This window comes from Loxodonta africana, chromosome 16 (genome assembly GCF_030014295.1).
Source record: "Loxodonta africana isolate mLoxAfr1 chromosome 16, mLoxAfr1.hap2, whole genome shotgun sequence".
NCBI classification, from domain to species: domain Eukaryota; kingdom Metazoa; phylum Chordata; class Mammalia; order Proboscidea; family Elephantidae; genus Loxodonta; species Loxodonta africana.
Genome location: NC_087357.1, coordinates 41108605 through 41136026, shown reverse-complemented (window position 1 = coordinate 41136026; position 27422 = coordinate 41108605). Strand labels below are relative to the sequence as shown.

Sequence of the window (27422 nt, the reverse complement as noted above, 5' to 3'; positions counted from 1 at the left end):
TCCTCATATTCCACTTTTGAGAATAGGTCACATGTTTTCTTAATGGAGGAATTCATATGAAGTTAAAAGAAATGTGAGGGGGGAAAAGAACGCATAAAATTTTCACTTTTCTACATATTTCCACAGAATTTAAAGATACATCCTATATTTCTTAACAATATTTGGCAACATTCTGTTACTGAAGAAAACGGTACTTTGAAAATTATGTGTTGGTTTTTTAAGTGACTTGGTGCTCTGAAGCTGCTTCACGGATGTGAGGCCAGGACACTATGCCATAATCTGTCTCTGACAGAACTAACGCGCTTCCCAAGCATCTGACATCCTTAGAGTAGCTGGATGGTTATTTACAAAGATAAACCATTCAACCTGGGACTTGTAGATAAAACTTGGTAAAGAGTTTGAACATTAAGGAATGAAGGCTTCTCTTTTTTGTCTCACAAAAACAAATCTTGAAAATACTCATCAAATTCTTCTTCCCTATTAAAGAAAAAAGTACATACAGAAGTGATTAAAATCAATAATAAGAGTAAAAAAAAAATTACTAGGTGACACATTATATGAGATTAACAAAAATGAATGAAATGTTTTAATTCAATATATTGGCTGATTCCTCTATGTCTCAACATGTTTCCATGCTTCAGCTATCAAATAATGCTGAGCTTCTAGATTAATCGGAACTACACTCACATGCACCACACTCACATGAATTAAAATTAAAATATTTTATATGTTGACGTGTCTCCCTAGACTTGTTAGGATTTTACTTTGAAGCACTTTTTGAGATGTTATTGCTTCTCTTTACTATTTTGGTTGATATTATGCCTTCTCTGTTCATTTTCATTTCAAAGTATAATATGATCAACAAATGGAGAAAAAAGAAACTATTTTTAAGGGAAAATACAAGTCTTACTCCTAGGAAAGGTGTTATTGGAAAAGAATGGGCAAATGCTGTAGGCTGCAGTTTTCTACTACTTTGAGTACAGCAAATATATGATGTTATTTAGAGCCGTAAAAATTTTATCTAAAAGAATACAATTCTGAAGGGAGATGTTGTTGGATTATAATGTATCAAAATAGTATGAAAATTGTAAGATACTAAATAAATGTTGAACCTGGGTGGTGTAATGGTTAAACACTCAGCTGCTAACCAAAAGGCTGGAGGTTCAAACCCATCCAGTGGCTCCACAGGAGAAAGACCCAGTGATTTGCTCCCATAAAAGACCACAGCCTAGAAAACCCTGTGAGGCAGTTCTACTATGTCACGTGGGGTTGCTATGAATAGAAATCAATTGAACGGCACCTACCAACATAAATAAATGTCAATACTAGAAGCCAGAGTGGTTCAATGAAAAGAGCATGGGCTTTCAAGTCGGAGAGTTTAAGTGCTAACACTGTCCCTTTATTAGCTCCGTGTGCAAGTTATTTAACTTCTCTGGACTCAGTTTGCTTATAAATTAAATTCCCTCATAGAGTTGTTGCATGCATTAAATGAATGAACAATTCCTTTTCTTTTTTTTGGGAACAGGGGATCAAGCTGGACAATCAAGCTGGGTAGCCTACGAGTCTTTTTAGAAAATGTTCTTTTAGGTCAGATGTCCACAATGGGACGCCATCTTCTGGTTTCAAACGATTGTGAATTAATAAAACCACCACAACTATGTTCAAATTAAAAGAAAAAAAATTAATTACAGAATTAAATAAAGCTGATTTAAGAATTATCTGCAATTTGATATTCCCTGTCCTATTATCCCTTTTTACTACCATGACAGCAAAGTGAAGCAGAACTTTAAAAATTATAGTAAGAACTTAAATATATGAAATTGGTTGAATCTCTGTGTGGATTCAGATGTTTAGTACTTGATCAATGTCAAGTCTTTATAAGGTCACAAAGAATTTTTGATTATGAAAGCCTTTTTAGGACTCACTCATATATCTTTATTGCCTAAAAAAGCAAGTTGATTTTTTTAAAACCTGCTCTGTCATTTTTAACTATAAACTTCCTTCAAGAGGAAGTCACACTGTTAAGCACTTAATTTTAACTATAACAGCAATTTTTTATTTACACCAATAGCTTTTTTATAATCTCATCTATAATGACCACACACTTGGGAATTCTTCATTTGGCTGAACAAGAAGGTTAAGGCCACAGAAAAATCTTACTTCAGAGGCACAGAAAAAGTAATCTTGTTGAAATTCTCCTTCCAACACACCTGAATTCTATTAAACTGAGACGGTATCATACAGTTAGCAAGCTGTTTTATAATCAGCTGAAACTAATGACTTACAATTGATTCAACAGGTCTTTTTCTATTATGAACCCATATGCCTAGGACCTAAGAGAATGGGACTAAGATTTATCGAACACTTCCTATAGTATAGGTATTGTACCAAGTGCTTTATATTATTTCATTTAACCTTCAATAAACTCTATGTGGCAGCTATTATTTTATCTTCTTTTAACGAAGTTCAAGTGATAAATGTCCCAGTATATGACAAGAGCAGATAATATTCCAGCCCATACCCAGACAGCATTTTCTTGTCCAATTCCACAGCAGAGAACAATGAGTTTTCTGCCTTTAGGAGGATAAAGGTAGATACTGGCAAGTAAACTTCTAAACCCAAACCCACTGCCGTCAAGCCGATTCTGACTCATAGCGGCCCCATAGGGTTCCCAAGGCTGTAAATCTCTACGAAGCAGACTGCCACATCTTTCTCCCGTGGAGCCTTTGGTGGTTTCAAACCACCAACCTTCTGGTTAGCAGTCTATTGCTTTAACCACTGTGCCACTAGGGCTCCTTAGTAAACTTGTAAACTGTATAAATCTTCAAGGTGGGTTCCCCTGTGTCGGTTTATGATAATCAGAATATCATGGAATAGGCTGCTTTGGAAGCTAGTAAACAGCCCTTTTCTGAAGGAATCTTAACAAGGATCAGAGGGTCATCTGTTAAGGCAAGCTGTTGAAAGACTTATTCACCAAGATGAAGCTAGATAAATTAGCTGTTTACAGCCACAAACAATGGCTAGAAATAAGCTCTAATCTTACTAGGCCAGGTGGTCCCTGGCATTAAACAGACATTCACAATGCTGAAGTTTTTCATTAACTGCTATCAAGAATGGCTGTGGTCACAGCGTCCTACACTGATTTACAAGGTATGCATTATTCATTAATATCAGGACTTACTGTGATTTTTCATCTGTCTCTGGGAGTGGGCCCTTCCAAAGTTCAGATTCTGAAGCACCTTCTTCTTCATCAGAGTTTCCTATTCATTTTAAAGAGATTTTTAAAAATGTGAGTACTATATTTAAAACATATTTTGAACTACCCATCACTGCAATTAAAGTAACTTTGAAAATAACTGCCGTTTAGCTTCAACTTTTATGGTTCTCTGAAAATTTAATTCACTCTCTCAGACATAATAAATTCTTTTTAAAAGTAACTAAATAAGAGATACCAAAGTGTCTCCACAAAAAGGCCAAAGACTTAAAGTCTCATGGGAAACTTCTCAAGTTACACTGAGTTAAAGTAGCAATTCTAATATTAATTCTTGTACGGGATTATCTCTTGTAAAGGAATTCTCTTTGATTTAGTATTCCTCCTTTTTTATTTGCCATACAAAAGGCATGCAGTTTAAGATTTTTGTAGAACAGTTACATTAGGATTAAGTCCTCGAAAATCAAACTAGAACGTAAGACAAGCTAAAACATAGAAAGAAGTTTGTCAAATATTTTTTAAAGTTCATGCACATTACACTGACTAGGAGAAGCTGTTTCAATGCAGAAAAAAGCATTCTCACACACTGTTGGGAGTGGAAATTCTGTAAAACTCTTTCTTAACAAAAAAAACAAACCTGGTAATATACATCAGTTTAAAATGCACAAAGCTTTTGACACATCAATGCTGCTTTTAGGAACTTATTTACTCATAATAAATAAGTACTTCATATATATGTACAAAGATGCTTATTTCATAATAACAACAACAAAAGGAAACCATTTAAATTCCCATCTATGAGGAATTAAACCAAACCCAATGCCGTCAAGTCAATTCTTACTATTAGTGACCCTCCAGGACAGAGTAGAACTGGCCCATTAAGGTTTCCAAGGGGCGGCTGGTGAATTCAAACTGCCGACCTTTTGGTTAACAGCCAAGCTCTTAAACACTCAGCCACCAGGGCTCCTATCAGGGATTAGAGATTGGTTAAATAAATACTATACAGCTGTTTAAAACAAAACAAAACCATACCATATCTACATACAAAAAGTGTATGTTAAAAATGTGTGTGTATATATGCACATGCAAATGTCTTTAACATAATTTGGAATACACAACACACACATAAAAATTTATATAGGTATTAGAAATGTGTAAGAATCAAATGAACTCAACAGTAATTATATTACCTGCGGGCCTGGAACACACTTATTTTCTATCTTAAACATTTCCAAATTGTTCTATTTTAAACAATGAGCATTAACTACCTTTAAAATCAGTAGAAACAATAAAGATACTTACATTTTGAAAATATAACAAAATAAACATGTTTCACATGGATCATCCTATGTTAGTCAATCAAAAATTATAAAATACTGAAAAACGTATTATGAGGCAATAAAATCATTTGCCACAAAGTAATTGCATTAGCAAACAATTCCTCTCCAGTAATGACCAGTAGGCTAAAAAGAAGCTAACACAAATCTGGTCTTCAGTACAGGATGTGCCTTAGTTAATAAACATAACCCAAAAATAAAACACCGTTGATTTGTCGCAGTGGTTCTAGTCTTTCATCTGTTGGACTTCGATCTTTGAATCAACGTGAACGTCTGAACTTTGGTCCTAAGTGAATAATCTATTCTGGCACAAATTCTAACGAAAATGGCAAAAAAAAAAAAAAAAAAAAAAAGACTGCATTTCTAATGATCTGCGTACAATGACAATAAAATTATAAAGCCTTGGGAACGAGAGTCCTACTAGTAACAGCCAGCACTGGAACTGCCAGTGTCCCAAATTCAAAATGTGAATACAAAAAGTCCTCTACTCTTATTATTATGGAAACTAATGTAAAGTCAAGAAAGTAGAGAAGCACTGAGGCTTAATAAAGCTATTACTATGGTGTTACTTTGTTAATGGTGTCAGAGAACAAACCCTACAAGTCCTCTAAAAGCCAGCAAAGATGGGAAGGCCCTGATGCTAATTTCAAAGGGCCTTACAACCACCTGTTTTCTTGTTCCCTCCCAAGAGGACTTCCCATATGCCAGCTTTTCTATACCAGTTTTCTGATGAGACAAACCAATTTTACTAAAAACGTTTAGGATAACATTATAAAATAACCCTCTTTGAAAGACCACACACTGAAAATGTGGCCAAATATCCTTGGAAAACCAAGTCCACACAGAACAGACTAAATAATCTTTCAGGTCCCTTACGACTCTATGAATCTATAAAATCCTGCTTCCCTGAAGGTGACTGTTAACTACAAAATTATTCCTGATAATTGCTACAACCTGCCAGAGGTGGGCAGGGCGTTGCTAAGGAAATGACAGCTGGAACAATGGGCAACACAAAGTGATATTACTGCACCAGTGTCAAATGTAAGCAGTAATTATTGGCAACTGTGGATCAGAATTTAAGTCTTTGACACTCTGAGCTGTAATGGGAACTGGGAAGTTATTTAACCCAACCCTTGTCTAATGAACCAATCTCTTACTGCAACACCCCCAATAACAAGTGGCGGTCCAATCTATGCTTGAACATCTTACTACTTCCTAGGACAGCTCATCCCTCCTTTTAGACTGTTCTAATTGACAAGTTTTTCTTTAAATTAAGCCAAAATTTGGTCTCTTTTATCCACAGACTCTAGTTCTGCCAACCAGAGTCACCAAAAATAAGTTTACTATATAGCAGTTTCAAAAATATCTACAGTTTCCATGTCTACTCTCCCTTCCCCTCTCATTCCTTCCCTCTTCTCCAAGCTGAACATGCACAGTTCTTCCAACATCTTTCCTGTGAGACAATTTCTAGTTCTTTCAACCTGGGCTTCGAACTGGTGTCAGTTTGACCCCCTGCTGAGAATGTGCCTTTCCACCACGGATATACTGAATCAGAATCTACAGTTTAACAAGATCCCCAGGTGATACTTATGGATCCCCAAGTGATCCTTATGTATACAACAGAACCACCTGGGGATCTTGTTAAAGTGTAGATTACAATTCAGTATATCTGGGGGTGAAAAGGCAAACTCTCAACCGGGTATCAAACTGAACTGAACCTGTTGGAAGCCCTGCTTTCAACACTTTGGTTGTTCTCTTCTTGACTTGTTTCAGGTTTTCAATGTTCCTTTCAAAGTGTGATGTCTAAAACTTGAACACAATTTTCCCTAACTTGGCCTACTGAAGAAATGGCAAAAGTCTCCAATTATCATGATAATAACAAATAGACAAGTCAGACTTTTACAGACTTAACTTTTGATCTGATCAATTCTAGGGAATAAATAGAATCTACTTTTACACCACTTAATTTCTGGTAATTTCCTTTTCTCTGATATAACAATAATAGTAGTTACAGGTTATACGTCAGGCACATGCTTTACAAGTATGTTACCTCATTTAAAAATGTATTATATTAAAAACACACTTTGAATCACCTACCATTGTGATTAAACTAATAATCCAAGAAGCAGGCATCTTTATATCCAAATTAGACAGAACTGAGCCACAGACAGATCAAATCATTTCATGTGAATTTGTATAATGTATCTGCCAAAACTAGGGTATAGAGAGTGAACTCACATTTGATTCCTTGATAATTAAAAGGCACAGATTTTGGAGGTACAGGTCGTGTTTAACCCCAGTTCTGTCACTAACTATTTAACCTTAGGCAGTTCAATTAAATTCTCTGGGTCCTGGTTTTATCGTCTGCAAAATAGGGGTATTATATGCCTATTATTAAGATAAAATGAGGTAAACACAATTAAAGCACTTGTCATTGTGGCTTCAGTAGGCAATAAACAAATGCAAGTTAAAATTATTTTTCCCCATAGAAATGGAGTTTTTCTTCATGGATTTTGTTTTAATAATCCACATGTTCAATGGGGCTAAAAAGGCAACTGGACATTATCCAAATGGAAATGAGTAGGAAGAGCAAAATTTGAGGTCAGAAAACTGCCAACATCACATAAGACAAATCACTGGTCACTTGAGAAGGTATTTGGGTTTGAGATAGCATAACAGTGTACATGCCTCTTACTTGTTATGATAAACAGCATTCTGGTTGCTAAACAGATAGCAGGTCACTTTGAGGGGAATTACTTGTTTCTTCAAGAGCCAAACTAAGTTAGAGGTTCTTCAGATTAGGTACAATCTTCTCCCCTCTCCTACGACTATAAGTGTGACCTACTGAGGAGAGGTACAAGAGGAGACTTAGGTCTCTGTCTGGAAGGTGGGGGAGACTTCAGAGGGCTGACGGGAAGGACAGTGGGAGAAGAAGGAAAAGAGAATGAAAGCATGCATATAAATGAGTGAGTTAAGAACTGTGCACAAAGGATTTTTTAATAATGAAAAAAACTGGAATTGGAAAGAGGGAATTTTTTTTCCTCTGTGTTAAATACAAGCATTATTTCCACATAGGCCTTCCTATCTCTAAATGTTAAGTCCCACATTTTTCATTGCAATGTATTATTGGAAATGGCCAAAAACCAAAATTAACTTTTCCATTTTAATGTCTGTATGCTTTTGTTTACATCTTTATATCTACTACTTCATCCCAGATAGCATTTGTGCATCAGTCTCATGCCAGCATTCTAGAAATATCACTACATTTTACCTAATTTAGAAGAATGAGCTACTGATAAATTAAGATTCACATGGGGAGAAAGGAAGTATCAGTGCTTTAGGACACTTCAAATATGCTGAAAACAAAATCAGCATGGGCGAAATAAATTATAAAGAATATGCTGTATTTCTTCCCACTTTGATGAGTGGCATCTGGGGTCTTAAACGCTAGCAAGAAGCCATCTAAGATCCATCAATTGGTCTCAACCCACCTGGAGCAAAGGAGAATGAAGAACACCAAAGACACAAGGTAATTATGAGCCCAAGAGACAGAAAGGGACACATAAACCAGAGACTACATCAGCCTGAGACCAGAAGAACTAGATGGTACCTGGCTACAACCAATGACTGCCCTGACAGGGAACACAACAGAGAATTCCTGATGGAGCAGGAGAACAGTGGGATGCAGACCTCAAATTCTCGTAAAAAGACGAGACTTAATGGTCTGACTGAGACTAGAAGGACCCTGGAGGTCATGGTCCCCAGACCTTCGGTTAGCCCAAGACTGGAACCATTCCCAAAGCCAATTCTTTAGACAGGTTATTAGGCTGGACTATAAGACAGAAAATGATACTGGTGAGGGGTGAGCTTCTTGGCTCAAGTAGACACATGACACTATGTGGGCAGCTCCTGTCTGAAGGCAAGATGATAAGGCCGAGGGGGAGAGAAGCTGGCTGAATGGACATGGGGAATATAGGGTGGATAGGAGGAGTGTGCTGCCTCTCATTAGGGGGAGAGCAACTAGGAGTACACAGCAAAGTGTCTTTAAGTTTTTGTATGAGAGACTGACTTGATTTGTAAACTTTCACTTAAAGAGCAGTAAAAAAAAAAAAAAGTAAGTTAGCATAGAGTTTTAGCCTTGTACGTATATTGATACATATAAGCTTGGCTTACAAACAATATTTTTGTTATTAAAACTAACTACAGGGATAACCAACCAAAACCAAACCCAGTGCCATCGAGTCAATTCCGACTCACAGCAACCCTATAGGACAGAGTAGAACTGCCCAACAGAGTTTCCAAGGAGCGCCTGGCGGATTTGAACTGCCGACCCTTTGGTTAGCAGCCGTAGCACTTAACCACTATGCAACCAGAGTTTCCAACTACAGGGGTATTTTTATGAAATAATAAATTCTGCTGAAACACTGCAAAAAAAAAAAATTGCTGTATTTCTAAACTACAGAAATACCTCCCACTGACACCTCCCTCTCCATTAACTTTTTAAGGAGTATCTAAATACTTATATTTTTCTCAGTGCAACTTTCTGATTATTGAGCACTTAAAATTTCTCATTAAGAATTATACTAAAATACTAATGACGCTTATATTTGAGCTGTGGGCTTTGGAATAATTGTTAATTTTTTCCCTGAGTTTCCCACAATAAATGTACATTCAAATCAGGGGAAAAAAATTAATCCTTAAGCCTATAATCTTCCAGAAACCCTGGTGGCATAATGGTTAAGAGCTATGGCTGCTAACCAAAAGGTTGGCAGTTCAAATCTACCAGGCACTCATTGGAAACTCCATGGGGCAGTTCTACTCCATCCTATAGGGCTGCTATGAGTCGGACTGACTCGTTGGCAACCGGTAATAATCTTCCAAACAAGCCTAGAAGTCTCAAATTTCTAAATTTCTATGAAATAAATCCAAGTATTAGAAATGCTATTGAATTATACTTTACTGTTAGGCCTTCAGCTTATTGCAAAGTCTTTAAGAAATTCGATATTGTATTTCTGTTGAGATTTAGTTATACCTGTTTGCTATATTGCAAACGAGTGCCTCCTCCCCCACCCCAACCTTTATGAACCCATCGGAGATTCTACTCTCAAAACTCTGCCTGGAAAAAACTGTCATCCTCCAAATTCTTTTTATTATCTGACTGGTACAACTTATCATTTTACTCTTTGCCTCGGTTGTTAGGAAAAACAGTGACAAACTTGTGATCTACCTTTGCAATTATGCAGGACTTTATGGTATACATTTGTCTGTAACAATTTTACTTCTAGCTTTACTTTGGTATTCTATCTTATTTTTCATTATTCTGATTTTATCTTTACCTAAAAAAAAAAAAACTTATTGTATATATTTTTGTAAGTCACTGTAAATACTTTTTGATATGTTACAGGAAAAAAAGGAATAAAATATACAGCAAAGAGTCAATGAAACCCAATCTGTTCTTATCCAATCTGGTAAAAACTATAGAACTTATTCAAAAACTAACCACCAGTAACCACTTGCCAATATTTTCCTTTTCACATACAAACCATATACATCTCCTGATCAGTAAGAATCAACTAAATGACAGAGATCACTTAGACTGGTATAATATAAGCAACATGCCTTAAATCTTAATCCTCTCCCAATTCTTTTTCCATTCCAACCTCACCCCTCTCTTTCTTAACATTCCCTAATGTAAAATTGAAATGCATTTCCATTGTATTTACTAAAAATTTTTTTCTGCTCTCTATGCTTAAAATTAGAGACTTTGAAGTGTTCTTAATTAGGGAATAAATCATACACTTTTAGTCTTTTTTCTATATTTCCCACTTTATATGGAAACCCTGACGGGCGTGGTTAAGAATTTGGCTGCTAGCCAAAAGGTCGGCAGCTCGAATCCACCTGGTGCTCCTTGGAAACCCTATGGGGCAGTTCTAGTCTGTCCTATATGGTCGCTATGAGTCGGAACCGACTTGATGGCAATGGGTTTAGTTTTTCTGGTTTTTACGCTAAAACAAGTATCAGAATAAATATCTTGCACATCAGAGCCAGATACTATTCATGGGAAAGCCAAATTACAAATAACTTGAATCTACACATTTTTGTTAAATAAACACTTAATACTTACTATTTACAGAATCTCCTGACTCCTTGGAGGATGAATGTCCTAAACAGGAAACAGCACTATTTTATTAAGAATCATCCTGATGTTGTGCAATAGTTGTAGCTGTACTTTTTCTCCAATGTTCTTGTTTGCTTATAGTTTCATAGACAAGCACTGATTTTTCTGATATGTCATGTTTCTTGGTCTTATCTCCCCCCTCCAATTAAAATGTTAGGGTCTTTTAGACAGGAATCATATCTTACACTCTCTCTCGCATGGACTTGAATACCTAGTACACAGCTTAAAAAATAATAAGCACCTGTAAAAACTCTCATATTGTTTTTTCTTTTGTCTTTGGAGATACTCAACATCTGAAAGTAGGCAACAAATAAGTACTGCTTATATTCACAATACTCGAAGTTCATATTACACAGATAAGAATTAGTTCTTGGTAACTGGATAACTACACATACAGTTACGTTATAAAACAAAAATTCTCAGCTCTATAATGGTTATTAGTGAGGCAAAAAGAAAGAAAAGTACTGAAGATCTAGTAAAGTAATTAAAAAAAAATTACAGCTGTACAGAGCCTCCTGCAATGAGTCCTCACAGTAAAAATTTATGAAGGCTGTTTAAGCGAAAAAAAAAAAAAAAAAGACAATTCCTCCAACCTCCCTGGATAGGAAGTCTCATAAGTCGAAGCTGTCACATGAAGAGCCCCTTTAAGACCTGACTAAGAGCGTGTGGGAGTCCCTGGGTTGTGCAAACCATTATCAACTCGACTGCTAGGCTGCTAAGCGAAAGGTTGGAGGTTTGGGTCCACCCAGAAGTGCCTCAGAAGAAATGCCTACTTCCAAAAAATCAGCCCCTGAAAACCCTATGGTGCACAATTCTACTCTGACGCATGCAGGATGGCCATGCGTCAGAATCAACCCTACAGCAACTAGTTGTTTTTTTTTTTTTTTTTTTAAGAAGGCTTGAGAACTGGAGTATAGACCTCAATGACAGGCAAGGCCTCAACTGCAGCAGTTGTTTTTTCATTCCTAATTATGTCCTAGTCATCACAGAGCAAATAAAAAAATAGCTAAGCTTGAGGTGGCAACAGAAGAAATTTATTCTTCCCTGCCATCCCCTAATATGGGGAACATGAGAACTGTTTCCAAACATCCAAGTCAGTAGATAAAAATGAGGTTAGGTTTACCCTGGGAGGCCTACAGTGAATCCTTTCAATCATGATTTCAGAGTTGATCTCTGATATTCCTTTCAACTCTGAGAAACTGTGGTTGAATTCACTGATTCACTAACTTATCTAACATTAACTGAAGGCCTGCTATGTGGAGCAAGCACTGTACTAGGAATTGGGGATAAGAGGATTATACAAATCACATAGCCCCTTGCCTCACAGAAAATAAATTATTCCAAGGGTGATATATACATGTTTCTAAAGGAGAAGGCACAAAGTGCTATTGAAATGTGTAACAGAGACCTAGCCTCGTCTGGAGTGGGACAAAAGGTACCACAGAGGGCCTTTCCAAGAAATTGATCTAAGCTGAAGCCAGAAGGATGAGGTGGCCTTTGGGGAAGGGGTGGTGGTGAAAGGAGAAAGATTTTGAACTTTTTACCAAGACAATCTACTTAAATATCTTCTTCTGCCCTTATATCCCAAAGCAAACTCGTCCTCAAACTCAACGGATTGATCTGTCTGTCTTACTTTTCCTATCTATTCATTTAGCCATTGAGTCATCCACTTGTCCATCCTTCTATCCATTATATTATTTGACATTCTTTTAATGACAGTAAACTGAAGAGAAGTTCTAGGTAAGAGCCCTGAGAAACTCCAACATCTAAGGGTCAGAGTGAGGGGCAATTGCAGCCAAAAGAGGCTGAGTAAAGGCCAGAGAGATAGGTGGAAAACAATAAAGAAGGGTATTTTGAGGAGAAATCGTCAACAGTTCAAATGCTCCTGAGATACTAAGCACTTACTAATTACTCTTCAATATGAGCCAAATTAAGGTGGCCTGGCAAGAGAGAAGGAGCCCTGGTGGTGCAGTGGTTAAGCACTCAGCTACTAACTGAAAGGCTGGTGGTTCGAACCCACCAGCTGCTCCGTAGGAGAAAGATGTGTCAGTCTGCTTCTGAAAAGATTTACAGCCTTGGAAACCCTATGGGGCAGCTCTACTCTGTCCTACAGGGTCGCTGTGAGTTGGAATCGACTCGGCAGCAACGGGTTTGGTTTGGTTCGGTTTTTGGCAAGAGAGAAATCACACCAAGATCAACCTAGTTCTAGAGGATCCCAGATAAGAAATAAGAGTTCCACACTGTTTTCCTAGAAGTTTGATAAAACTTTTGTCATTCTTGTTCTGTACCATAGGTGCTGAATAAAAGAATTACCTCCTGGACTCTCTGCTCTCAAAAGTGCTCTGAGAATAAATGAAATCACATGCATACGTATGTATAGGCTGAAAAGCCCAGCACCACTCCGAACCTGAATATCCAGCTACTAACTCCTCTGTTTTGAAGGTACTGAATACAATTTTACAAGGAAGACATTAGTTCTTTAATTTGGAATGTGGCATGATTAACACATAATACTACTATGTTATATGAACATAATGCAATAATTAATGAAAAATTTGATGTATTATCTTACTAAACACCAAAAGATTGACAAAATTTTAAAAATCAAGTGCGATTTTCACATTAATTAAAATTTATTTTAGAGTTGAGAAATGGTTAAAATAGAAACTAAAAGGCATGCTGTTTCAAATACCTTTTCTCAATAAACAATAGAAACAATATCTTACCTTCATCATTCATTGATTTCCCAAGCTACAACTTGGTGATACTACATATGCTGGAATATATAAGGACTGACTTCATAAGGAATGTATCATGATATGCAAGAAGAAAAATGCATGAAAGGGTACAACATACCTAATTATCTTCATAGCTGGAGCAAGGAAGCCCTCTCTTGTCCAAGTATTACATTAACATTGGCCTGAAGCTAATTCAATCTCAATCTCACATTCTCTATTTATTTTAAGTCTGTTTACTGTTTACTCCCGATAAGTTGTAGCCAATTTGGTTCTACTTTATCATGGACCAAAAAAGCAACTAAAAGAAACCTTCATCATAGCTAAATATGTGCTAGGTACAATGCAAAATGCTTACGCACACTTATCTTATTTCGACCTTTCAACAATCCTGAGGTAGGTACAAATGAAGAAACTGAGGCTTAGAGAGCATAAGGATTCCTGAGAAAGAAGCAACTTGCTGACTGATGGATTTGAATTGACTAATTATTTACTAAGGATATGTGCACAGAATCATGGTAGGTTCTGAGGACACAGACATATATCAATCTCTCTTATTTCAGAAAGCTGATAAGCTAGTATGAAAGTCATATAGATCACTACACTGAAAACGCAGTGTTATAAATTCATACTCCATCACAGATTATGTATTATTTTACAGTGTTCAAAGCACCTTTCACATTTGTCATGGATAGAATTATGTTCCCCCAAAAATGTGTGTTATCAATTTGGCTGGGCCATGATTCCCAGTATTGTGTGGTTGTCCTCCATTTTGTGACCGTAATTTTGCATTCAAGAGGGTTAGGGTGGGATTGTAACACCCTTACCCAGGTCATACCCCTGATCCAATGTAAAGGGAGTTTCCGCAGGGTGTGGTCTGCACCACCTTTTATCTTTCAAGAGATAAAAAGGAAAGGGAAGTTAGCAGAGAGGAGGGACCTCATACCATCAAGAAAGCAGTGCCAGGAGCAGAGCGCATCCTTTGGACCTGAGGTTCCTGCACTGAGATACTCCCAGACCAAGGCAAGACTGATGCATCACAAAGACCTTCCTCCAGAGCAGACAGAGACAGAAAGCCTTTCCCTGGAGCCGGCGCCCTGAATTTGGACTTCTAGCCTACTGGACTGTGAGAAAGTAAACTTCTCTTTGTTAAAGCCATCTACTGGTGGTATTTCTGTTATGGCAGCTCTAGATGACTAAGATAACATTCTTATTTGATTCTCCTGAATGAGCTTGAAGAGTGTGGAGGCCCCTACATACATGAGGAAAGTAAAACTCAGGAAGTTCACAAGTCTGTAAGTGACAAAGCCAGAAGTCAGCATCCTGTTTATGTTATACCTCCTGCCAAAAATTAATCAAAGCCAACCTTGTCTTACAGCGCCAGTTGTTGCTATTGTTAGTTGCTACAGAGTAGATTCCAACTCATGGCAACCCCATGTGTGCAGAGTAGAACTGCTCCATAGGGTTTTCATGGCTGTGACGTTTCGGAAAGAGATTGCCAGGCCTGTCTGGTTCCAAGGCTTCTCTGGGTGGGTTCCAACCATTAACCTTTTGGCTAGTAGTGGAGCACTTAACCGTTTGTGCCATCCAGGGGCTCCATACAGCTCCTGTAAGCCACTGTAAATTCGTATCTTAATTCCCAACCAGCTTCCTTTCAACTACTCTAATAAAACAAAATTTTAAATACATGTGCCAATTACATTCTACATTTGAGACTGTGTCAGATTACATTTAACATTCACAGATGTGAGTAGAGACTACTTTGTAACTTCTCATTTACCTCTGTCCTTGTTTTTGGAGGGTTCTTCATCAGGAGATAATCTGGATGTTTTATGGGATGACTCTTCACAATCTTTTTTGGTTTTACCCTTTCTGTTTTTTAACTTGACTTCTTTTTTCCTTTATGTAAATAATAAAGAATAAAAATTAATTTTTTGAACTTTTACAAAAAATAAAAGCCAATGAGCAAAAAATAAAATCAGTGAAAGTACTTGTTTTAAACTATAATTTACGTAGTGAGAAACCCTTAAAGAGGTCTATAAATATTTCAGGCTAGCATATTAATTAAGATAGTTCTGTAGGATAATGAAGCCTGAACATTCTGAGACAAAGAATTATTTTTTATTTTTTATAAGTTCTGTATACAACCTAAATTCTAGTTATACTTATGCCCTTTTTATATTCTGTCATATAGTCATTTAAAAGGAATTACAAAAACAAATTTCATTTCCCTCCACATAATTCACATTGACCTATACTCTGAAAAAGCACACAAAACGTGAAGAAGCTGCTATGACAGCTCTGAACCACCAGTAAGGAGAAAATTCTTAAGAATAAAGAAATGTAGTAAAAGTATAAGGAATGAGGGTGGAAGGGGCTTGTTAACTGCTATGTCTACTTTAGACCATTTATCCTCCTACTTCTGTAGTTTTATCACATCTGACTTTACAAGGTCAGTATCATGGTAGACATAGAATTAATTTTAATAGATTAAAAAAAGAAATAGTAAATAGGACAAGGCAATAATGCTGAAATTGGCACTGGGAAGGAGGATAAAGACACAAAGAAGCAGATTACTTTCAAGAGACTTGTTTATCAGACCTTCCAAATTAAGGGGACACAGTGGTTAGGAGCTATGGTGAACTATGGCTGCTAACCAAAAGCCTGGCAGTTCGAATTCACCAGCCGCTCCTTAGAAACCCTACACGGCAGCTCTACTCTGTCCTGTAGGGTTGCTAGGAATTGGAATCGACTCGACGGCAACAGGTTTTTTAATTTTTTTGGTTAGTGACAGATGCTACAATACTATTTAAGGTGGTAACCACTTTTTGCCTCTTTTATAAGAATCATTTCACTTTTGATTTAAAGCTAAAAAAATCAAGATAAAAAACACCAGATTTCTTTCAGTGTCACTGAAGGAGAGGAGAAATAAAGGTTTAGGTCATTTAAGTCATCTAAAATATTCTGCTAATTTTAAGAATAAAAATTTATTATTTAATATTTAATAGCTAGACTACTAAAGTAAATTCATAATAAAGCTGATTATGAAGTTAATATGCTTATATAAGACATTTTATAAAGTCACAGAATCTCATCATTAAGACTTTCAACTGTTACTCAGAACATGTAACCTGACCACCACAACCATACAACCATGACAGGTCACAAAGACTATGTATCTAAACATTTTCAATGTTGGAAAATCCACTAATTTTTATTTACATGCACTTTCATTTAATCCTCACAATAATGTTAGTATCCTCATTTTTACAAAGGATCGAATTCAGTCTTACAAAGTTAAGCAGCTTGCCCAAGAAGTCTAGTGAGTAGAGCAGCTGAGAGTAACACCCAGGTCTGTATAATTTCAAATTCCATGATCTTATCCTACACTGCACAGTGCAGGACAATGGTATCCTCACACACTCAATTGAAAAAAAAAAAAAAAGCACACCAAATCCATTGCTGTCGAGTCGATTTCAACTCATAGCAACCCTACAGGACAGAGCAGAACTGCCCCATAGGGTTTCCAAGGAGTGCCTGGTAGATTCGAACTGCGGATCTTTTGGTTAGCTGCTGAACTCTTAACCACTACACCACCAGGGTTTCCACACACTCAATAGGGCAGATATATCCAAGCTCTTCACTAGGAGCCTGATTTTAACATTTGGCATGAATGTGAAAAAACAAAAAACCCAAACCATTGCCAACTAGTAGATTCCAACTCATATGTCTAATTCTTTTTGAGAACGATAAACTCCAATTGAAACACTGTTTAAATGAGACAGAAGAACTACTTTGTGAAGATCTGCTTTACAACACAGTTTCTAAGAATATCTTCATGTCTGAACATCGGCTCCAAACTAAAAATTCTAACATCTATTTACCACCCTGCACAGACCTTCACATTTAAAACTGCTTGACTAGCAAAGGGCATGGTGAACTTCCTGTTCCCTGGTTTATGCACTCATACAGTAATACCTGGTATCCTCTACAACCAAACAATTCAACATCAACCAGCTCAGGCTACATTTAGACACTCAGTGCAAGTAAATGACTGTGACCAAGACTACTACTACACATTAAAAACGATGTTTTAAAAGACAATATTACCTGTGGTGAAAATTTAATTTACAGGAACATTCTTGGCATAACCCTAAAAAAAAAAAACAGAGACCACTGAATTGCAGAATTTGAGTAACTACACTGCTACTCTTAATGTAATAAATTCTCATTTTCCTTATATTCCTTTACTATAAGACATAAAGCAAATAATCTGAAGAAAAGAATCTGATTGCTTCACCTCAAAAATGCATTTACATATGTAATAAAAACAATATCAGGATGCTTGAGGAACTGAAAAGATTCTAACATTAGATTAGAAAGGTATGCTGTCAATTTATGCTAAAAACAAATTGTGTTCAGTAGGTAGTAGATATCTAACAACATTAATGTGGGTAGAGTCATTTCCTCTGAAGTACTCTATAAGATTTCAAACGGAAAAGAGCTTTTCTGATAGTCCCACAATTGTGGCCTTTTCTTGTGCCTTAATCTCAGTTCACATTGGCTGAATTTTCCTCATGAGCATTTCCAAGAGGAACTCAGAAACCAGTCTGTATTGGTGTGCATCGAGTTTCATGAGAGGAAATTCTTGACTTCTATCTACAGTAGGCAGAAAACTCCGAGGGCATATATACTTAGGATCCAGAGAAGTCCATCCATCATTAACATGATGAGAGGGGAGAAGCAGATGACTAGCTAAGTCAAGACTAGCTAAAAAGGAAAAGGAAAACAATAAAAGGGAACGACAGGTTCTAAAATATGCATATTAAGGGAAACTGCTGTATTCTGGGGCATATCCCTAAGCTTTTAAGACTGACAACAAGAAAAATTATGCCCTCCTAAAATTTTTTTATGGACGCTGTCAAAAAAGAGTGCATTTACTTATTATCCATACCACAATAATATGGCAACGTCATCGGTTAATTGAAATTTTACATGGCCTTTTTGATACTTTGCATCTTAACCACGTAATTTGACGACATTCTTAAGTTAATGGGAAGAGATCTTCGCTCTACAAATCACCAGTTTACACTTGGCATTAGGATTGTTTCACCTAAATGTCACCATAATGCTAAGAACATAAAAATTTTAGGCTCAAGAACTCTTGAGACTTAGAGAAGCTCTGAAGAAAAGACTAACTTCCAGGAAGATACATTAAAATTTTGAATTAAATTTTAAATAGTCTGTACATTTTTAATTCTAAAGGATAAGTTAAAGTTTGGAGATATCAATCATATCTTACCTAACATCAACTTACTTAATTTAACAAGTGCATTTCTCTTTTCACCATGCTCAATATAACCAAAATTAACTTCCCAACTCTTTAAGCCTTCTTTTACATCACAACATTTATTTCCACAGAAAAACTGACCTGCAAAAAAGGAAGGAATATTAGCTATGATAGTTGGTGACAGTATTTAAATGTGTAATTTGGTCTTGTCTTTAAATTTTACTCTCAAAATACACAAATTCTTAGCTTTATAAAGTCAGCATCAAAAAACTACTCACCACAATAATTATAGAATGCTGAAAAGTGTATATGAGTATCAAATCAAAAAGCTGAACCATTTAAAAATAAAATCAGTCACAGCAATTCTTGTTTGATAGATTGCTCATTTATATTTAGATACAGAGCTTTAGTGACTCCCTGTGAGGGAATCTTCACCTTGGAAGATGTGAGTACTAAAGAGTGCACTCACTAACACACTGAAAGAATAAATGCATCTTCCAAAGTATATGCACTTAAGCCTGGGTGAATCCTTTTCAGTACTTAGTATTAATATTAAAATTACTATCTTTAAGTACTAATAACATAATGGCATCTACTTTAAGTACTAGCATAAATGGTCAACTAAAACACATTTTAAAATTCTAGCGCTTTGACATGAAAATACAGTAAGTAATCAAACCTGACACTCTAAATTTTAGAATCACTCGACACTAAAATAACACACTACCACGTCCATTATGTAACACTCTACAAAAAAGGACTAACACTGATGATCCAAGAGAAAAAAAAATGAAGAAACTACCCAATAATTATTTAATTTGACAGCAGAAAACAAGATCAAATTTTTCTACATACATTCAAAAAAAGAATTTATATCCCTAAATAATATCCAATAGAAGCAAACCTGAAGCCAGTAAACCCTTTTCAAAGAGAAGTGAAAAATTATCAAAACAAAAAAGCACTAGACCCAGGTGGTTTTACAGGCAAGTTTCATCAAATCTTCAGGGAAGAGTGTGATCTCATATAAATCGTTGCAGAAATTAAAGTAAAAATCATTAAACCGTTATATTCTGAGCTGTGCTGATATATCATAAATACACCTTCTCTAACCTTACTTTGGTCGATAATCATTCATTGTATAAATTAGGAATCATCTTACCCAATTATTTCAATTCAATAATATAACAAAATAACCTGTATTCTGTTAAAAAAAAAAAAAAAAAAAACCTCAAAAATTACCTTTTCCTGAAATGACTTCTTTTTCTACTCTCCATCTAAATCCAAACTGATGAGAAAAAAATTACACTGTGTGCCAAAATAAATTCAAACATTACATTTAAAACTATATGTAAATCTAAACTTGGAGTCAGTGATTGACATAATGACATTTACCAACGGAAAAAGGAAACTTAATTCCCATCATGATAGCTTTTTCTCCTCTTATAGGATTCTAGGTACTTGAAAAGAACTTTGAACAAATACCAATACATCTGTTAAGGAAATATTTTTTTCACTTTCAAACTACCACTACCTTAAAAGTTACAGATGCCAGGCTACAAGATATCTAAGTTAATAAATAATGGATACCCTGCTCCACGATACCGACAAAAAAAAATGTTACTTAAAGTTCTCTAAGATAGTAACAGAACCTAACATCACTGACTTGTTCATTCTTCTGGCAGTCCATAGTATATTCAGTATTCTTCACCAATACCATAATTTAAAGGCATCAATTCTTCTTCAGTCTTGCTTATTCATTGTCCAGCTTTTCCATGCATATGAGGCAACTGAAAACACTATGGCTTGGGTCAGCTGCACCTTAGTCCATAAAGTGACACTATTGCTTTTTAACACTTTAAAGAGGTTTTTCACAGCGGATTTGTCCAGTGCGATATACCGTTTGATCTCCTGAATGCTGCTTCCATGGGTGTTGATTATGGATCCAAGTAAAATGACAACTGTACAACTTCAATATTTTCTTCCTTTATCACGTGTTGCTTATTGGTCCAGTTGTTGAGGATTTTTGTCTTCTTTACATTGAGGTGTAATCCATACTGAAGGCTGTAGTCTTTGATCTTCATCAGTAAGTGCTTCAAGTTCTCTTTGGCTTTCAGCAAGCAAGGCTGTGTCATCTGCATAACGCAGGTTGTTAATGAACCTTCCTCCAATTCTGATGCCTAAAAACCCTTTTGGACTAGACATGGTAAATAACTAGTACAGAGACTGGAGCTGCAAACCTGAGTGCAGAGCCAGTTCATAAGAAACCAAGAAAACTTTTGAGATGCACCAAGTGTGTAGGTTTTTAAACACTGGATACAAAATGGACACCATATTATCCATAAAATATTGCAAAGAAACACACATATTCGACCCTACTGAAAAAATTATTAAACCAATCATGGTTCTAGTGAGGTCTAACTATTTAAACAAAAAAGAAATCCTTATATCTCTTTTTTAAATCTAACATAGCTTCTGAAATAGGTTGTCTTTCTTAATATAAATACATACTATCCATAACATACATGTTTATGCAACATTCCCTCTCCTCCTATTTCTAAATGAGACAGTCTGTCCCTGGGTCACCTTCTACAGCTACAAGTCTGAAACTGGAGCTAGGAATAAAAAATAACTTGAATTAACTAAAGTAAGATATAATGAGAGAAAGGAAATCTACCACTACTAATTACCAGTGGTAAGTTAACTTTTCTAGAGTAGACATATTTATGTAACAGAAGATGTATTCGCCTCTTCATAAATTTTAATCAGTTTGGAAAAAAAAAAACTATCAATTTCAAACATCTGTGAAAATAAAAAAAAACATCATTCTGTCGTGTCATATTATTCATTATAATCACAGAGGAGCTAGACTAGAATCAGCATGAAACAGGATCCAGCAACCACTTGTGTTTAATTTTAGACTTTTCATGCCTCAGCTCACAAAAAAGCATCCTTATCCAAGGAAACCTTTTCTGAATTCCTTAGTTGCAGAGGTTTAATGGTCCAAATGACACCCCACAGGTGCAAGAAAACTTAGGCTAGAATTAGCATCTTGAAAAGAATAATGTAGGACATGACAGTATGATAAAAATTAATATTGTTCTTGAGTAAGAACCTCCTTCTATAAATATTCTGAAGGCATACCTTATTTTCCTTGTATCTACTGAGATCTCCTATGCAGTATTCCTTGAATAATTTATCATAGTATTTCTTTGCAAGCCTCTTCTCCCTAGATCCATAAAATTATAAATACTACGCATTAAGAAATCCAACCAGTTTGCTACCTGGAAGCAATGTCAAATAAATAACACATATAATATAAATATTAATGTTTTAAAAGAGGCCTATTACTTACATGTACATAGAATATCTAGATATTAACTATTAATAGTAGTTTCCTAAGGAGAGAAACTGGAGGACTCACAGTCAGAGATGAGAGAAAGATTTTCTCTCTGCTTTTTATCCTTTGCAACTTTTGAACTTTTAAAAACCATTTTCAGGGATCACTTTTCCTTAGAATATTTTAAAAATTTAAAAGGAGGCATACAGTAGCATACCATAAGGCAACATACAGTGAAACCTGTGAGAGCCAGAGCTCAACAGGACTGCCTTGTTTTCCAGGTCTCGCAAGTCTTCCGCCTATAACAGGGTGCAGTCATCACTTTGCTATTGCTCATTTTGGTGGAAAATATTTGAGTTTTCCTTCACTGACAAGTTTCTGCCTTATACAAGTTCCAGTTCTCACAAGTTTTAATGTACAATCTTGCAAAAAATGTGATAAATTATTTTTTAAACACAAAGCCAAGCAATGAGAAGTCAGTTAAAACTGCCAAAAATGACCAAAACAATCAAACCAGGTTCAATAATCCTAGGCATGGTTATGTCCTGAATTCAGAAATCTTCTATGAAGGGGCTGAATGCCCTAGATGAGTGACAGAGAATACACTCAATAGCACAGAGACGGAACTGCAACATTTGATGTATTATGCCTCTGATTGTTAAAATTACCAAGTCATGTCCATTTCATCCTCCTCATTCCATAGGAATCTATGATTTTCTCGTATGATATCCAAGTCTGTTTTGTCATTTTCCCTGGAAAAAGAATTTAAATTCGGTACAAAAATACAATTAGTCAAATTTAGGTTAAAGAGTTCTGTGAAACTTTTGAAAACTTGAGTGAAAATATAGTACATGAAGATAAACACTGTTGTAGGTAGGTACGTATATGTATATAAAACTATTCCAGTATTTTCAAAAGGTACTTTATAGAGTGCTGCTACAGAAGCAAGACAAATGGATAAGGAAGCCATCTGGTTCCAATTATACAAATGGTGCTAAGTTACCAATGCTAGGATGACAAACCTGAATAAACACTAAATGAATAAGAAAATGTGAATAAAAATAAGTTTTCGGATCTAACCAAAAGTCAGTATACTACTCTGTTTTTTAGAAAATATAAAACGTTCTCCAAACTTCATTTTACTACAGCTTCCTAGGAATATGAAGTAAGGTAGGAGGAGAGCAGACTGGGATGATCTCTCAAGAGAAGGCTCTTAGAGTTTGAGGGTAGGGCAAGGGGTTATTGAGGGATGTAGGCTAAATTGATAAAAGGAGGTATCTTTGGGTAGATGAGATGGTACTAAGGTTTGTTAGGGCCTTTCCAAGTTTAAAAATTGGTAAGTCAGAGAAAAATGTCCACACAAAACCAAGAGGTGCTAACAGCAAATCCTCAAAGTTGGGAAAAAATTTCATGTGTGAAAAACACTACATTGAGGTTTCTTGTAATGCCCTTTTAAAAAACAACCACAAACATTAAGTTCTAAAAAGTTCAATAGCTCAAAATTCCTTATTAAAAAATCTATTGCATAATCAAACTCTTAAGTCTTTCTCCTATATCCTGTTACTGCCACCGCAACAGGTGAGGAGGCTCCTGAGGAGGGCCTGTGGCTGAAGAAATGGTTTCATGAAGGACTACTTAGCTAGAAGCTGTGGACAGCATCCCTATCTTAGGATATAATAAGTAAAATAGAATAGAAAGCAGGGGAGAGTAGCCAAATCAGAAAACACAATAGCTGCAGGCCTTTAATTAAAGTCATCCATACTCCCCTCCCATTCTTGTAAATGTCATTGATACTTACCCCAAACGCCTGAAGTCCTCCTTTTTGCCACCATAGTACAAAATATAATCATTTACAAACTTTGTATGCCTTTGATACTGAAATGAAAAAAATTAAGGATTTTATACACTCAGGAGTTGTATTGTGTTTATATTACTGAGTGGAAAAAAAGGCATAGTATGGGTCCAGCTGGATTTTTAAAAAAAATATGCCAATGTGTTCTACACATGCTTATATTAAAAAAAAAAAAACACATTTGAATTGTGGTGTGGGCAAAGAATACTGAATATACTGTGGACGCCAGAAGAATGAACATATCAGTCTTAGAAGAAAACCAGAATGCTCCTTAGCTGAGAGGATGGTGAGACTTAGGCTTGCTTTACCTTGGACACATCATTAGGAATGACCAATCACTAGGTAAGGACATCATGTTTGGTAAAGTAGAGGGTCAGCAGAAACGAGGGAAACCCTCCATAAGATGGACTGCCACAAAACTCACAACGATGGACTCAAACATACTAATGATCATGAAGATGTCACAGGACCAGGCAATGCTTCATTTTGTTATACGTAAGGTTGCCATGAGTTGGAGCTGACTCGACAGCAACTAACAACAACTAAAGTATTGCAGATGGACAGACATATAGATCGATGGAACAGAATAGGGAACACAGGAACAGACCCATACAAACATGGTGATTTTTGTCAAAGATGAGAAGCGATTCAACGGAGAAAAAAAGGATTTATCAACAAACCGTGGAGCAACTGGATATCTACAGGCCAAAATAAATAAATAAATAAATAAATAAAATAATCTCTACCTAACTCTGACACCTTATAAAAAATTAACTCAAAATAGATCACGGATTTTAACGCAAAAACTTGAAACTTAAAATGTTTAGAAAAAAAATATAGGAGTGAATCTTTGGGATCTAGGATAGAGCTTTCTAGGCAAAGAGTTCTTAGATCTGACACCAAAAGCACAACGCATAAAAGGAAAAACTGATAATTTGGACCTCATCAAAATTAAAAACTTTTGCTCTGTGAAAGATATGCTTAGGATGAAAAGACAAGCTACAGGCTAGGAGAAAAATATTCTAGATACAAGTCTGGCAAAGGACTAGAATGTAAAATATTATATAAAGAACTCTCAAAACTCAATAGTATAAAAAAGTCCAATCAGACAGTGGGCAAAAGACATGAACAGACATTTCACCAAAGAAGATACAAAGATGGCAAATAAAGACATGAAAAGATATTCCACATCATTAATCATCAGGGAAATGCAAATTAAAACCACAATGAGAGATTACTATACAGCTATCAAAAGGGCTAAAATAAAAAAGGGGGCCAACATCAAATGCTGGCAAGGATAGAGAAATATGACTACTCATACATTGCTGGTGGGAATGGAGAGTGGTACAACCACTCTGAAAAAGCTTCAGTTTCTTAAAAAACTAAACATGCAACTACCATATGATGTAGCAATGCAACTTGTGCGCATTTGTATCAGAGAAATGAAAACTTATGTTTACATAAAAACTTGTACATCAGTGTTTACAGCAGCTTGATTTGTAATAGTCCCAAACTGGAAACAACCCAGATGTCCCTCAATAGGTGAACAGTTAAACTGTGGTACATCTATACCATGCAATACTACTCAGCAATAAAAAGGAATGAGTTATTGATGTTGTTGTTGTTACGTCCCGTTGAGTCACTTCCAACTCACAATGACCCTATGCACAACAGAACAAAATGCTGCCCGGTCCTGCACCATTCTCACAATCATTGTTATGCTTGAGCTCACTGTTGCAGCCACTGTGTCAATCCACCTCATTGAGGGTCTTCCTCTTTTCCGCTGACCCGGTACTTTGCCAAGCACGATGTCCTTCTCCAGAGACCTATCCCTCCTGACAACATGTCCAAAGTATGTAAGACGCAGTCTCACCATCCCTGCTTCTAAGGAGCATTCTGGTTGCACTTCTTCCAAGACAGATTTGTTTGTTCTTTTGGCAGTCTATGGTATATCCAATATTTTTCGCCAACACCACAATTCAAAGGCATCAATTCTTCCTTGGTCTTCCTTATTCACTGTCCAGCTTTCGCATGCACATGATGTGATTGAAAATACCATGGCTTGGGCCAGGTGCACCTTAGTCTTCAAGGTGACATCTTCGCTTTTCAACACTTTAAAGAGGTCCTTAGCAGTAGATTTACCCAATGGAATGTGTCATTTGGTTTTTGGCTGCTGCTTCCATGGCTGTTGATTGTGGATCCAAGTAAAATGAAATCCTTGACAACCTTAATCTTTTCTCCTTTTATCATGATGTTGCTTATTGGTCCAGTTGTGACCAGTTATTGATACATGCTAAAAACCTCAATGACTCTTCAGAGAATTAAGCTGAGAGAAAAAAAGCCAATCCAAAAGCCTACATACTGTACGGTTTAGCTTATATAACATTCTTGTAATGACAAATTATAGAAATGGAGAACAAATTAGAGGTTGCCAGGGTTTAAGGACAGGATAGGTACAGGAGCGAAACAGGTGTGGCTATAAAAGAGTAACATGAAGGCCCACTTGTGGTGATACAAATATTCTATATCCTGACTTTATCAATTTAATATTCCGGTTGGGATACTGCAGTAGAGTTTTATAAGGTGTTGCCACTGGGGGAAACTGGGTGAAGGGTATATGGGACCTATCTATATTATTTCTTACAACAGTATGTGAATCCACTATTATTTCAAAATAAAAAGTGTAATTAAAAGAAAAAATAGGTGGCAGGTCAGATTTGGTCCACAGGCTGCAGTTTACCAAGCCCTGTCTTACAGTCTTAGTTTCATACCTACAATATGAAGGTTAGATTAGATTCTCTCTCTCAATTCCCTTCTACCTTGAATTTTCCCAGACTCTGAGTATTTTCTGCAGGTGACATTAACTTACAAAAATCCTGTACAAACAAGTAGACATAGCCACTGCCACCCCAGAGGGCCTGTCCCTTATGCCTACTCCTATATCTTTGATTCCTGTAAGCTGGGGCATTATCAGATCTCCTTCCACAAATGTCCGACCCTGATGCCTGCCTTATGAGGTTCCTTATATACCTGAAACTCCCAGCTGCTAATAATTAGATCCAAGGATATGATTAAGACAGGTCAACTTTATATCTCATTAATAGGCTCCTGTGTACCTAACTTTTGTTTTCTTGGGAACACACCAAACAAGTATACATTTAGAACACAATTCTTTTTTTTAACAGTAGTGATGTTTGCTTTTTTTAAGTAAAAATTTCTGTTTTAACTAAAATTGTTAATATATAAAATCTATCATACCAACAGAAAAATATTCATATCATATATATTTATAGTTTTAAAAAGAATAAATGAACATCCTTATACTTGCCACTCAGAAATGTATGTCCCTTCCCAGTTACATGCCCCTCTCTCCATCCTAGGGATAATTACCATCGAAACTTTTATATTTCTCACTCCTTTGGTTCACTTTACAGTTCATACATAGGCATCCCTAAAGAATATACTGTTTAGTTTTGTACATT

The 27422-nt window shown here is 36.1% G+C and overlaps 1 protein-coding gene across 3 annotated transcripts in view; it reads right to left on the bottom strand.

Moving 5' to 3' along the window:
- Positions 1-128: 128 nt before the first annotated feature.
- The window catches only part of LOC100653736 (protein FRA10AC1), a 33916-nt gene continuing 6622 nt past the window's right edge, over positions 129-27422 (bottom strand). Inside the window, exons 6-15 of one of the 3 annotated variants that reach the window (XM_023546917.2) lie at positions 23887-23963; positions 22757-22840; positions 21893-21977; positions 19991-20036; positions 18764-18892; positions 17572-17614; positions 15242-15360; positions 10673-10711; positions 3182-3260; positions 129-477 (exon numbers count right to left, since the gene is read on the bottom strand). In XM_023546917.2, coding sequence (XP_023402685.1) covers positions 435-477; positions 3182-3260; positions 10673-10711; positions 15242-15360; positions 17572-17614; positions 18764-18892; positions 19991-20036; positions 21893-21977; positions 22757-22840; positions 23887-23963 — 744 coding nt within the window. In that variant the 3' untranslated portion in view covers positions 129-434. The remainder of the gene's footprint in view (positions 478-3181; positions 3261-10672; positions 10712-15241; positions 15361-17571; positions 17615-18763; positions 18893-19990; positions 20037-21892; positions 21978-22756; positions 22841-23886; positions 23964-27422) is intronic. The other 2 variants (XM_003409228.4, XM_023546918.2) reach the window with 2 other exon arrangements.